Here is a 13,676-nt window from a genome sequence, read left to right on the forward strand (position 1 = left end):
GAGTTTACTACACAGTAAATGTGACATTAACCAGTGTGCTTGTCACCATTTGGAAGCAATGTGTCTTCTACCATTCACAGATTATAGCACTATGGAAATATGGTTTTAGTTCAGATTCCCATGTGGACAAGCAGTGTCTTTTAAGGATAATTCTACTTTCTGTGAGTATGAATGACTCCTTTCTTTGTGCTTGAATGAGGGTAGGGGTGAAGGGAAGCTGTGTGAAATAAGGTGCTCTCCAAAATCACTGTACCCATAGCACAAAGTGAAAGGCATACTGGAGCTGTTGCTCTTTGTAGAGACGGAATGTCAGTTACCCTTCTAAGATCCTAGTAGCTGACCTCAGCAAAACCCAATTACCCTTAAACACAAGTCAAATTTCTCCTTACCTGAAATGGCAAGCTGCTGGATCTTGAACTGTATGTTGAGGCTTGGATTCTCTTCTGGCTTGGGTGCTCCAGATTGTAAATTTACCAGTCCTTTAAGACTGGGGAGCTTTTGTGGAGTGATTTTTCCCACATCCCACGTTAGTACCTTAAAAAGACATAAAAAACAAAAACATTCTGAACTATTTATTAAAGACATATGTTCAAAGACAAGGTGCAAAGACACCATAAACTTCTGTACAAAATAAAGCACAGTGTCTTGGAAACAGACCTGGGATTTCCACTGAGTTTTATCACTAATTAGTTCTGTGACTCTGAATGGAGAGTGAGGGTAGAGAATCAATGTTTGTTAAGCATCTACTTTTGGATTTAGCACTGTGCTTAGCACTATTCATATGCTGTCTCATAGACACCTGTAATGTAAATTTTGTCTTAACAAATGAGGAAACTAAAGCTCTGAGGTCAAATGACTTGCTCAAGGTCACATGGCTAGTTAGAGGCAAGGCTGGGATTTGAACCTACAGCTCTCTGGTATCAAATGTTCTTTCCACTATACCACCTTTACTGTTTATCTCTGGGCCTAAGTTTATTTCTCCATAAAATAAGAAGATGGGCCTAAATTGGTGTTTTTAAACTTTTAGTGATGGAACCCCTTGTTCAAATGAAATCTTTAGTGAGGAAGCTCAGTAACAGATGAGAAATTGAAGCTATTATGTTTGAAGCTGGGGTGAAGGGCCAGGGATCTGGAGCTCCCCCTTCACTTCTCATCCCTGTGTGGTCTCTGGGGAGATTCTTCAAATCCTCAGTATTGGATTAGATGATCTTTAACATTCAATGATTTTACTAAAAAAAAAAAAAAAAAAAAAAAAAAGAAAACCCTTTGCATTTACCAGGTAGCTCAATGACTCTACTGAAGAAAAGAATCATTTTTTACCCAAGCAGGAAGCAGAGAGAAAAATCATCTTTTACAATTTCTCTGAAATCCTTCTGCTAGAGGCAAATATATGTAGGGTGAGAAGGCAGCTTTCCTAGCCAACATCCTCTGTGGAAGAGTATGAAACAATGCTTTTAAATTAGAAAGGAAGAGAAAGGTCTTAATTTCTACAGAAAATTTAGCAATTAATAGATTATAGTATCTATTAACAATTAATAGATCATTATATCCACATAATGCTTTTCTCTTTTTAAAAAGTTTACCAGATAGCCTTAGGTTCGAATCCCAACCTTGCCTCTAACTAGCTGTGTGACCTTGAGCAAGTCACTTGACCTCAGAGCTTTAGTTTCCTTGTTTGTTAAAGGAAGACAAAAGTTATATCACAGGCTTCTATGAGACATCTTCCTCATTGAAGAGTGAGTGAATCTCTGGATTATCAATGGATAGGTAAAGGCAGACTCTGAAGGAAGAAAGAATGAGTCTCACTTCTGTTTGTCGACTCAGCAGCAGATGCAGGATTCCCTCTTCAGGCAGTGGCAGAAGCACAGCACAGTATGCATTCCAGGTTTTGTTAGGAACTTCAATTTTAACCAAGACATTAGACCCTTTCCTCTGTCCCCCCACATCCCCAAAGCACAAAATAAAGATTGCAGAAACACTTGCTCACTCTTGATTTTAGGTGGCTGTACCTTGGTAACTGGATCAAAAGTATAGCTGCCTTGTGTTGGTGTCAGGTTCATATTCAACACAACCTTTGGCATGTGAACTGTCACTGTGATTCCTTCAATAGTTTTCCCCATATTTTGCTTTGGTCCAATTGTAATATCAAATCTACCACAAGAACTGTTCTCCTTAAAACTGATGCTATGTTTCACATACACTGGTATTGCCACTAGACTAAAAAGAGAAAGAAAGACACAACCACAAAAACATACAATTAATAGTGTGAGTTCCAGAGGTGGCCTGAAAACCTCAGTCCAGAGTATCCTTTACCCCCAGAACTGCAGATTGAGTATGTGTACCAGAGCAGGTTGAGTATAGCACAGTGTTCTGGAACCACTCCGCTAGGAATTATACAATTTCTGAGCAGTAAGTATACAAATCAAGATAGAAATCTGAAGCTTAATTATAGTATAAGCAATTGGGGCAAATAGCCCTAGTTTAAAGAAATGAAATAGGATCCCATAGAAAGATAATTTAAAATTATACAAACTAAATAAATCAGTTTTTATGTGGTAAGGGCCAAGAAACAATTCCTCTGCTTTTAAGTCCTGTTCTGATGTTACCCAAAATACTTTCTGATATTTTCAAGGGACAAACCAGCTACAACTCACGATGCTAAATCATTCATCTAAACTTCACTGCAGAGAAGAGTAACTTCAAGCCAGTTAGTTGAAGAATGTCCTGGAGAGCTACAGGTAAGTCTGTCTCCTTCTATCAGCCATGACGTCCACAGACCACAGTAAAATTATGGTATGGGTTTACGGTTTTGCCCAGGTTATGCATGGTCCAAAATGCTTGCTCTCAGATACATATTTTTACTACAGTCTAATTTACTACTACTCTGTACTCTTAAGATTCAAAGTATACTGATTATGTTAGACACACATTTTCACCAGTTCTTCCTGGGTCTCCTGGTGAGCAGTGGCTAAAGGGAGCAATGATGAATTCAAGTACCCAACTTGTCAGAATGAAACAGGGAAAAGTGAGTTCTATGCAGTACACTGATATTTGACAGGAGATTCTGATTGATGCATCAACATACTTTTGTGAGCTGACACGATATGATATGAGTCGGAAGTTTCCATCTGGAGGAATAAATGACAAAACCCTTTCAGATTCCCAACGCTTGAACCGGATGCAGGGGTGGAAGCTGACATCATCTAGAAGCCTCGGGTTCTGCCAGGGAAACAGAAGACAACCATATTTATAAAGTATAATGAATATTGTAACTCTAATTCAGATACTATGAGAAATTATATGCTTCATCAAGATATAGCAGTCATGTAAGAGTTTGTTATGATCACATCAACACAACTTTAGTTTCACAATGCTTTAAAGTCTGCAAGTATTTTATATACATTATTTTATTTGAATTTCAATAACCATGAGGTAGAAAATCTGAGTGGTATCATTTCCATTTCATAGATGAAAAAACTGAGGTTCAAAGAGCTCAGGGTCAGGACAAGTTAGAGGCAGAGATAGCATCAGAGCTCAGTTCTCTTTATGGTTCTTAGTAGTGTATCATGCTGTATCTAAAATGATGCAAAAGATCAATGCCCTTTCATATCAACAAAGCATGTAATAATTCAGGAAAAGTAGCACCGCACATTTGCAGATGCCAGCCAGCCATTTAAGCTACTTCTAGCATACTCAGAGGCAAAGACCCCTCCTCAGCCTTTCCATAAAGGCAATGCTCATCATGTAAGCTACTGTCTTTGGAAGCTGTGTTAGGAATATTTCTTAGATAATCCTTTGCAATCTAAAACAAACATGTCTCAGTATTTATCATTTCATTTAGTACTTCACATGTATTAGGCTTGCAAGGAGCTACAAAACAGGAGAAAACTTACCATGAAAGAAAGGGAAAGGTCAGGCATTCCAGATAGCTTAATGCAAGCATCAATTACCCCCTGAATTTCTGCAAAGACTGTAGATCCTAAAGAAAGAAATAAAGGTGATAACATCACTGGAATCTGCATCTTTACTAGAGCTATCACTGTATCTGAAGTAATGGACATATCTCCTGGGTGTCAGACATACTGAAGCTTTGCACATCTATTAAAAGGTTAGTGGACAGAGGACCCATTACACTAGTTCAGATAGCTTCTTTACTGAGTGCCATGGCCTATACCTATCTCTGGTTAGAATATGATAATTCTAAGGAAAATCAAACCTGTCCCTATCTTTATAGCGTCTACTTTGTAAGACTGCTGGATATGAAGTTAAAATATTTTTTTCCAGTGATTTTTAAAATTAAAAAAAATTTATTCAATTTTTAAAGGTTACTTTTCATTTACAGTTATTATAAAACATTAGCTATATTCCCTGCATTGTACAATACATTCTTGAGCTTCTCTTACACCCAACAGTTTGTATCTCCCATTCTCCCACCCCACCCCACAATGGTAACCACTAATTTGTTCTCTGTATCTGTGAGTCTTCTTTTCTGTTAAATTCAATAGTTTGTTGTATTTTTTTAGATTCCATACATAAGTGATATCGTATTTTTCTTTATCTGGCTTATTTCACTTAGCATAATGACCTCCAAGTCCATCCGTATTGCTGCAAATAGCAAAATTTCTTTCTTTTTTATGGCTGAGTAGTATTCCACTGTGTATACATCTTCTTTATCCATTCATCTGTTGATAAACACTTAGGTTGATTCCATATCTTGGCAATTGTAAATAATGCTATGAACACTGGGGTGCATGTATCTTTTCAAATTAGTGTTTTTGTTTTCAAAATTAAAATATTTTAATGACCATTTTTTTTTTTTAGATTCCATATATGTGTTAGCATATGGTATTTGTTTTTCTCTTTCTGACTTACTTCACTCTGTATGACAGACTCTAGGTCCATCCACCTCACTACAAATAGTTCAATTTCATTCCTTTTTATGGCCGAGTAATATTCCATTGTATATATGTACCACACATCTTCTTTATCCATTCATCTGTCGATGGACACTTAGGTTGCTTCCATATCCTGGCTATTGTAAATAGTGCTGCAACGAACATTGTGGTACATGACTCTTTTTGAATTATGGTTTTCTCAGGGTATATGCCCAGTAGTGGGATTGCTGGGTCGTATGGTAGTTCTAGTTTTAGTATTTTAAGGAACCTCCATACTGTTTTCCATAGTGGCTGTATCAATTTACATTCCCACCAACAGTGTAAGAGGGTTCCCTTTTCTCCACACCCTCTCCAGCATTTATTGTTTGTAATGGCTCCTATTTCTTAAAAGTTAACAGCTAGCTTAGTCCATTTCATTAGAAACTTGGCTAATTTTATTTAAAATACTTTAACAATAAATCAAAGTTAAAATATTTAAAATAAAATTAGCCAAGCTTCTAATGAAATGGACTAAGCTAGCTGTTAACTTTTAAGAAATAAGAGCCATTATTCTTTAATAGTACAGCTATTATTCCATACAATGGAATTTTATAATAAAAAGGGCACTCACTGTAGAGACAGTGTCTATAATTCACAGTAACTCGTATTCACACACCAACTAGCTGTGTGACCTTGAACAGATTACTTAACTCTTCTAAGCCTCAGTTTCGCCTTGTATAAAATGTGAGGGTTGGACTAGATGTTTTTAATAAAACGTTATGGTTCTAATACAGTACTGCTCTTTAGTCTGGGGTCTTTACTAGAAGGACCGCAGATAAACTGGTAGCAAAAAGTATGGTGCATAGTAGATATACAACAAATATTAAACTGAATAAATGGCAAGATGGAAATGAATATAGGGTAATAACTGGCTTAAAGTAAGGTGGCATTAGATCTGATTTACAAAGGTTTGGCATTTCTCAACTAGAGGTTATGAAAATAATATGTAACCTCTGGACAAAATAAACAGATTTGAAAATGAATGCTTTTCCACTGAAATGCATACTGCCAAGGGATTTCGGTTTTCTATTCAGCTTATGTCAGCTGAACTGTTTTTTCCCTGATAAGATAATATGCACACAATTACCTGATTTATCTATAATTGCATCTATTTCTTCAACGACATCAAAATAGGCTTCATTGTTTGTGTACTTTACCCCTGCTCGGCGCCATGGGATGTTGGACAGCTGCCCAGTGGGGAGTGTGTCCCCAACATTACTACTGCCTAGAAACCGGAAAAACAGAAAGCAAAGCTAACACATAAGATGCTCATCAGAAAAGCTCTTAACAGAAAAAAAACCTCAAGTACTTTAGCTGCTTCTTTAGTGTTTGGGTATTTCTCCACTGAAGTTGTGGATGGTTTACAGAACTGTCAGAGACATATCCATACCAATGTGATCAAATTTCTAGAAGACAGAAATAGGCCATGTGGTCCTGTGTCTATCTGCCAAACCAGGTTAAATTCATTTACTTATCTTTTGCTTCCTGTGTGTTAACAGTAACCTAACCTAATTCCAGTGGCTCAACAACAGAATCTCATCCTGCTACCACTGAGGAAAAAAGAGGCTGGTTGTTTCAAAACCCTCTGCTGATAAAATGTCTGCACCGAGAATACAGAGTGATAAGTAGGCCATTTGGTATTCAGCTTAAATTATACATGAGATGCCGCCAAGCAGAGTTAACTGGCTGAAGAACATACTCTGGCCGTTTCCCATTTTAAGGTCAGCACACCCATATCGCACACCCACATGCAATATGGCTAATGTTCAAAATCTGGCTAATTTCCTGGTAAACTGACATATGTCTGAAAATAAGTCTGGTTGTCCAAAACATATACCCTTGAGCTGTGACATATTTAACATTCTGGTTAATTTACTTTTCCAACTCAAAAGTAGTACATGCTTAACAATAACAACAACATGTGAAAAGTTCAGAAAAGTAGCTAAAAAAAATCTATCTTCCTATCACCAAAATACACCTACCATTAACATTTTGGTACATTTCTTTAAACATTTCCTTCAAAACAGGTTGCATTTATTATTTTTTTCTATTTTGATAATTTTGCTTTTTTCAGATTTCACTTTAAAATATACAATTGGCCCTTGGGACTTCCCTGGTGGCGCAGTAGTTAAGAATCTGCCTGCCAATGCAGCGGACACGGGTTCGATCCCTGGTCTGGGAAGATCCCACATGCCTAGGAGCAACTAAGCCCGTGCACCACAACTACTGAAGCCCTCATGCCACCGCATGCCTGGGTGCCTAGAGCCCGTGCTCCGCAACAAGAGAAGCCACCGTTAATGAGAGCCTGCTCGTCGCAACTACAGAAAGCCCACGCACAACGAAGACCCAACGCAGCCTAAATAAATAAAATAAATAAATAAAAATTTATTAAAAATAATAAATACACACTTGACCCTTGAACAACACAGGGTTTAGGGGTGCTGATCCCTGTGCAGTTGAAAATCCATGTATAATTTTACAGTTGGTGTTCTGTACACATGGTTCTGCATCAACAGATTCAACCAACTGCGGCTTGTGTAGTACTATAATATGTATTTACTGAAAAATATCTGACTTTAAGTGGACTTGGGCAGTTTAAACCCGTGTTCGATTGTAGTTGCAGTCAAAGTACACATACAACTTTGTAGTGTAATTATGGTTGGTGTTCCTGTCTCCAATCCTGTTGCCTTCCAGAATTTTCTAAAAACACTACTTTAATCTTTCTGTTCAAACACTTTAAATGTTTCCCCACTGGCTTTATGATTAAAGCTAAATATTTAGACTACCATTCCAGGACTTCCTCAACTTAACTTTTTAATTTTATCTCACTACTCAACTGAAAAACAGCTCTACTTCTGTTAAACAGGTAAATACAATTCAAGATTTTTCACTGTGTGTTTTTTCTCATACAGTTCCATCTATGAAGAATGTTCTTATTCCTCCCTCTCTTCCTAAATTCTATTGATTCTCCAGGACCCTGTCCTAGGGCCACCCACTACAGTTCAGGAGAGATTACTTTATCCACTGAACCACTCTCTTGATCTTTATAATGTATTGCCTTAACAATCCATGTTATGGGACTTCCCTGGTGGTCCAGTGGTTAAGACTCAGCGCTCCCAGTTCAGGGGGCCCAAGCTTGATCCCTGGTCAGGGAACTAGATCCTGCACGCATGCTGCAACTAAGAGTCCACATGCTGCAACTAAAGATCCCGTGTGCTGCAACTAAGATCCGGAGCAGCTAAATAAATAAAAATAAAATAAATAAATATTTTAAAAAATATCAAATTTAAAAAATTTTATATTTCACTAATTTTTTTCTGACTATAAAATACATGTTCATTTTGGAAATCAGAAAGTATAACGCAAAAATAAAGATAATATGTAGTTCCTTAGCTGGAGATGGTATTATAAACTTTAGAACATTTTTTGTGGGAATATTTATGTATAATTAAGAGTAACTTTTTATGGTTGTGTGCTTTTTTTTTTCTTTTTTGGCCACGCTGCACAGCTTGTGCAATCTTAGTTCCCTGACCAGGGACTGAACCTGGGCTCCAGCAGTGAAAGCAAGAAGTCCTAACCACTGGACTGCCAGGGAACTCCCTGTTTTGTTTTTTTTTTCCCATTTAATATTACACCATGTGTACCCTCCAGTGTCACTACACCATCTATAAAGTATGGAATTGCTTTTCAAAATCTTATACTGTTATTTATGTGTTTTAATTTTTTTTTTTTCAGTTTCTCATCCAGAGTTTACGTTTTAGGAGCAAAGACACCCCATCTTTTTTTTTTTTTGGCGGTTAGTTGATGTCTTTTATTTATTTATTATTATTATTATTTTTTTTTTATAGTTTTTTTTTTTAGATGTTGAGGGTAGGAGTTTATTAATTTATTTATTTTTGCAGTGTTGGGTCTTCGTTTCTGTGCGAGGGCTTTCTCTAGTTGTGGCAAGCGGGGGCCACTCTTCATCGCGGTGCGCGGGCCTCATCGCGGCTCTCTTGTTGCGGAGCACAGGCTCCAGACGCGCAGGCTCAGTAGTTGTGGCGCACGGGCTCACTTGCTCTGCGGCATGTGGGATCTTCCCAGACCAGGGCTCGAACCCCTGTCCCCTGCATTAGCAGGCAGATTCTCAACCACTGCGCCACCAGGGAAGCCCCTTATTTATTATTATTTTTTAACATCTTTATTGGAGTATAATTGCTTTACAATGGTGTGTTAGTTTCTGCTTTATAACAAAGTGAATCAGTTATACATATACGTACGTTCCCATATCTCTTCCCTCTTGCGTCTCCCTCCCTCCCCCTCCCTATCCCACCCCTCCAGGTGCTCATAAAGCACCGAGCTGATCTCCCTGTGCTATGCAGCTGCTTCCCACTAGCTATCTACCTTACATTTGGTAGTGTATATATGTCCATGCCTCTCTCTCGCTTTGTCACAGCTTACCCTTCCCTATCTTTCCTTAAATTTCTCCTGACACTCAGTCTTGCCCAGAGGATGAATAAAGGAATGATCACTTTCTTATAGGCCTCTCTTACCCCATTTTTTAGGTCAGTGCACTTGGAAAGGGGTTTGCAATGGTGGACAGTATAGCTGAAGTGGCATATAACATTTCACAGAAATCTTTCTCTAGAAGACTTTGATACTTTCAAAAGTATATCGTCCTCTGGATGTACCTAATTTCTAGCTATACTCAAGAATTAAACCAAAATTAGAAGTTTGTAACACAAATACAAGGCCCACAATGCACGAAATCTCACAAATAGACTTAATTTTCTCTTTTTAATATATCTTCTATATGTACAAAATAAAGACTTGGAGGAGATGGCATGTACTCTGTGGTGCAGTCTTAAATTTTCTATACTCTAGTAATTGTGGGGTATGCAGCATAATGCCAGATTTATAATGCTATATTTTAATTTTATTTTTTTTCCAGCTTTACTGAGATATAATTGACATATAACATTGTATTAGTTTAAGGTACACAACATCATGATTTATGTATATATTACAAAATGATTACCACAATAGTTAACAGCTGTCACTACACTGGCTTCTTTATGATTAACTGGGATAATTTATTCAGTCTTACTAGTTCTTGTTAAACAATAGTAATAATATTTTTGTAGTCTTGTAGCAAAATAACAGAAGAGTAATAACCAAAAGTTCTGTATCATTTAAGATATAGTCTCTTTTCATGAAAAGAAATATATATCCATTTTAACATTATCACTAACTATAATTCTGGCCAAAATGGACTACCTTAATAATCTGCCAGATCATAAGCAAAAATGAATTGTTTATGAAGTTTTAATGGCTCAGTTCCTAACAGAGTGTGTTTCATCTTACCTGTAATAGAGTTGACGACAGAACGCAGAATTGTTGGTGGTTTAATCAATTCTTTCAAAATGTTAGATTCAGTAGCCAGTGGAAATCCATTGTCTAACATTTCTTCCAAGAGCTCATATACTATGACCACATTATCCTTAATTGCAGCCTCCGAACACTCACCAAAGTAGTCCTAACAAAATGTACATAACATTACACAATGGAAGACATGAAGACAGGCTTGCTAAATACTTTTTGTTCTAAAGGGTAAGCTTACAGTAGCATAATTCATTGTTTAAGATGTTGAAAATATGTAAAACAGAGTGAAAAAACCCTCCATAGTTCTATATACTATTTCTCAATATTTCCTTAATATTTTTAAATTGAATTGAATTCCTATTACATATTATGCCAGAAAGTACACTGAAATGTTAAAACAGAATGTGAACTATAAAATTCATTTGCCTTGATTAGGTACTCCAAAAAACAAAGATCAGTTTAAAATTATTGGTATATTCAGCAAGACAAGAAAAAAATAAAGTGTAAGTATTGGAAGATTTCATAACCAGTCAAAATCGTGGTACTATTCAGAGAACTGTATGTGGAGGGCACTATTATTTCCTGATGACATAATTTATAATACATAAAAAAAAATACAGCTTCCATTACCATGAGATTGTTTTGTTCTTCTAAAACAGTAACTGGAGCACCATGTGTACTACCGTATGCCCTACTAAAAAGGTTTATGTTTATGAACTTATGCTTAGTTGAAAAGAAGAGGGAGAGACAGAGAGACAGACTACACATCAAAAACTGGGTATTTAAAGAATATAATCATAATATAACTTGGATAATTCAAATTCAAAGTATCTGATGAATAACCAACCTGAAAAGTATCAGCAACTCGATGTAGGAACTCAATTACAAAGAGAGGTGGCACTTCAGTCTGTATGACAGAGACAAAGAAGAGCTTATCCCGATAGATACTGATGAGGTAGTGGTGAGGTGTTGAAATAACAGGTGGTACATTTTCAACATCAGCTGCTTTCTCTTGAGCTTCAAAGAAATAATCACAGACAGACTGGCTCACAACACTCTTCCAGTGCTTCTCTAGAAATATGTCACCGGAACAGTTTATGAGAAATAGACTGTGGATCATTTTCTGGGGGAGGAAAAACGTTTAAATTTAGTATATATCAAAAAAGCATCCTTGTATTATCTGGACACCAAATCCAGACAAAGGCAATACAAGAAACTACAGACCAATATCAGTTAAGACTATAGGTATAAAAATCCTCAACAAAATACTAGCAAACTGAATCCAGCAACATATAAAAAAGATTATAACCCTGACCAAGTGGGATTTATTCAAGAATGCAAGGTTGGTTCAACATATGAAAATCAATCAACACAATATACAATATTCATAAAATAAAAGACAAAAAATATAATCATTTCAAAAGGCGCAGAAAAATAATTTGACAAAATCCAACAACCTTTTGTAATTAAAAATATTTAAACTAGGAATTGAAAGAAACTTCCTCAACCTGATAAAGAGCATCTATGAAAATCCCATAGCTAGGGACTTCTTCCCTGGTGGCGCAGTGGTTAAGAATCCTCCTGCTAATGCAGGGGACATGTGTTCGAGCCATGGTCCGGGAAGATCCCACATGCTGCGGAGCAACTAAGCCTTGCACCACAACTACTGAGCCTGCGCTCTAGAGCCCATGCGCCAAAACTACTGAGCCCGTGCGCCACAACTACTGAGCCTGCGCTCTAGAACCTACGCTCCGTAACAAGAGAAGTCACCACAATGAGAAGCCCGTGCTCCGCAACGAAGAATAGCCCATGCTCTCCGCAACTAGAGAAAGCCTGTGCACAGCAATGAAGACCCAACGCAGCCAAAAATAAATAAATAAGTAAATAAATTAATTAAAAAAAAAAAGAAAATCCCATAGTTAACATTTAATACTTAAAGACCAAAAGCTTTCCACTTAACAAAACGAACAAACAATGATGTCCATTTTCACCACTTCTATTCAACATGGTACTGGAGGTTCCAGCCAGGGCAATTAAGCAAGAAAATGAAACAGAAGTCTTCCACATTGGAAAGAAAGAAGCAAAACGATCTCAATTTCCAGATGATATTATCTTGTATGTAGAAAATTCTAAAGATTACACATACACACGCACACACTAATTACTAGAGTAATAAATGAGTTAAGCAAGGTTGCAGAATATAAAATTAATATAAAATATCAACTGTATTTCTATATATTAGCAATGAATAATCTGAAAATGAAATTGAGAAAGCAATTCAAAAGCATCAAACAGATCAAAACATTTAGGATTAAATTTAACAAAAAGAAGTGTAAGACCTGTACATTGAATATTATAGAACATCACTGAAAGAAATTTAAAAGACCTAAAAAAATGGGAAGACCTTTCATGCTTACGGATTGGAAAACTTAATACTGTTAAGATGACATGACTCCCCAAATTGATCTACAGATTCAATGCAATCCCTATTACACCAGCTGCCTTTTTTTAAATGGAAACTGAGAGGCTGATCCTGAAATTCATATGGAAATGAAAGAGACCGAGAAGAGCCAAAACAATCTTGAAAAAGAAGAACAAATTTGGAGGACTCACACTTCCTGATTTCAGAACTCGATGTAAGGTACAGTGAGGTGCTGGCACAAAGAGAATCATAGAGATCAATGGAATAGAATTGAAGGTTCTTAAGTTAACCCTTACGTATACGGTCAACTGATTTTTGACAAGAGTGCTAAGACCATTCAGTAGGGGAGAGGATAGTCTTTTCAACAAATGGTGCTGGGACAACTGGATTTCCACATGCATAATAAAGAAGTTGGACTGCTATCTCACACCATATACAAAAATTAATACAAAATGTATCAAAGACCTAAATATAAGAGCTAAAACAATAAAACTCTTCGAAAAAATATATGCATAAATCTTCATGACCCTGGATTAGAAAACATTTTTAAGATATGACATCAAAAGCACAAGGAACAAAGGAAAAAAACAGATAACCCAGACTTACATCAGCATTAAAACTTCTGTGCTTCAAAAGGCATTATCAAGAAAGTAAAAAGACAACCTTCAGAATGAGAAAATAACTGTAAACCATACATCTTACAAGGGACTAATATCCAGAATATATAAAGAACTCTTACAACTCAATAATAAAAGACAAATAACCCAATAAAAAATGTGCAAAGAATTTTAAAAGACATTTCTCCAAAGAAGATATACATACAAATGGCTGATAAGCACTAGAGCTCACTATCTTTTCAAAATATGAACTAAAATCACAATGAGATAACATTTCATATTCTCTAGGCTAGATATAATCAAATCAAAAGGCAGACAATAACAAGGGTAGACAAGTTTGTG

At 36.5% G+C, this 13,676-nt stretch overlaps 1 protein-coding gene across 3 annotated transcripts in view; it reads right to left on the reverse strand.

Moving 5' to 3' along the window:
- Positions 1-13,676, reverse strand: part of AP3M1 (adaptor related protein complex 3 subunit mu 1) — a 33,933-nt gene that overhangs the window by 12,437 nt on the left and 7,820 nt on the right. For all 3 annotated transcript variants that reach the window (XM_060125834.1, XM_060125837.1, XM_060125836.1), the window contains exons 2-8: positions 11,143-11,418; positions 10,278-10,449; positions 6,022-6,159; positions 3,894-3,979; positions 3,086-3,219; positions 2,010-2,217; positions 390-534 (exon numbers count right to left, since the gene is read on the reverse strand). In XM_060125834.1, coding sequence (XP_059981817.1) covers positions 390-534; positions 2,010-2,217; positions 3,086-3,219; positions 3,894-3,979; positions 6,022-6,159; positions 10,278-10,449; positions 11,143-11,415 — 1,156 coding nt within the window. In that variant the 5' untranslated portion in view covers positions 11,416-11,418. The remainder of the gene's footprint in view (positions 1-389; positions 535-2,009; positions 2,218-3,085; positions 3,220-3,893; positions 3,980-6,021; positions 6,160-10,277; positions 10,450-11,142; positions 11,419-13,676) is intronic.

This window comes from Lagenorhynchus albirostris, chromosome 16 (assembly GCF_949774975.1).
Source record: "Lagenorhynchus albirostris chromosome 16, mLagAlb1.1, whole genome shotgun sequence".
Lineage (NCBI taxonomy): Eukaryota > Metazoa > Chordata > Mammalia > Artiodactyla > Delphinidae > Lagenorhynchus > Lagenorhynchus albirostris.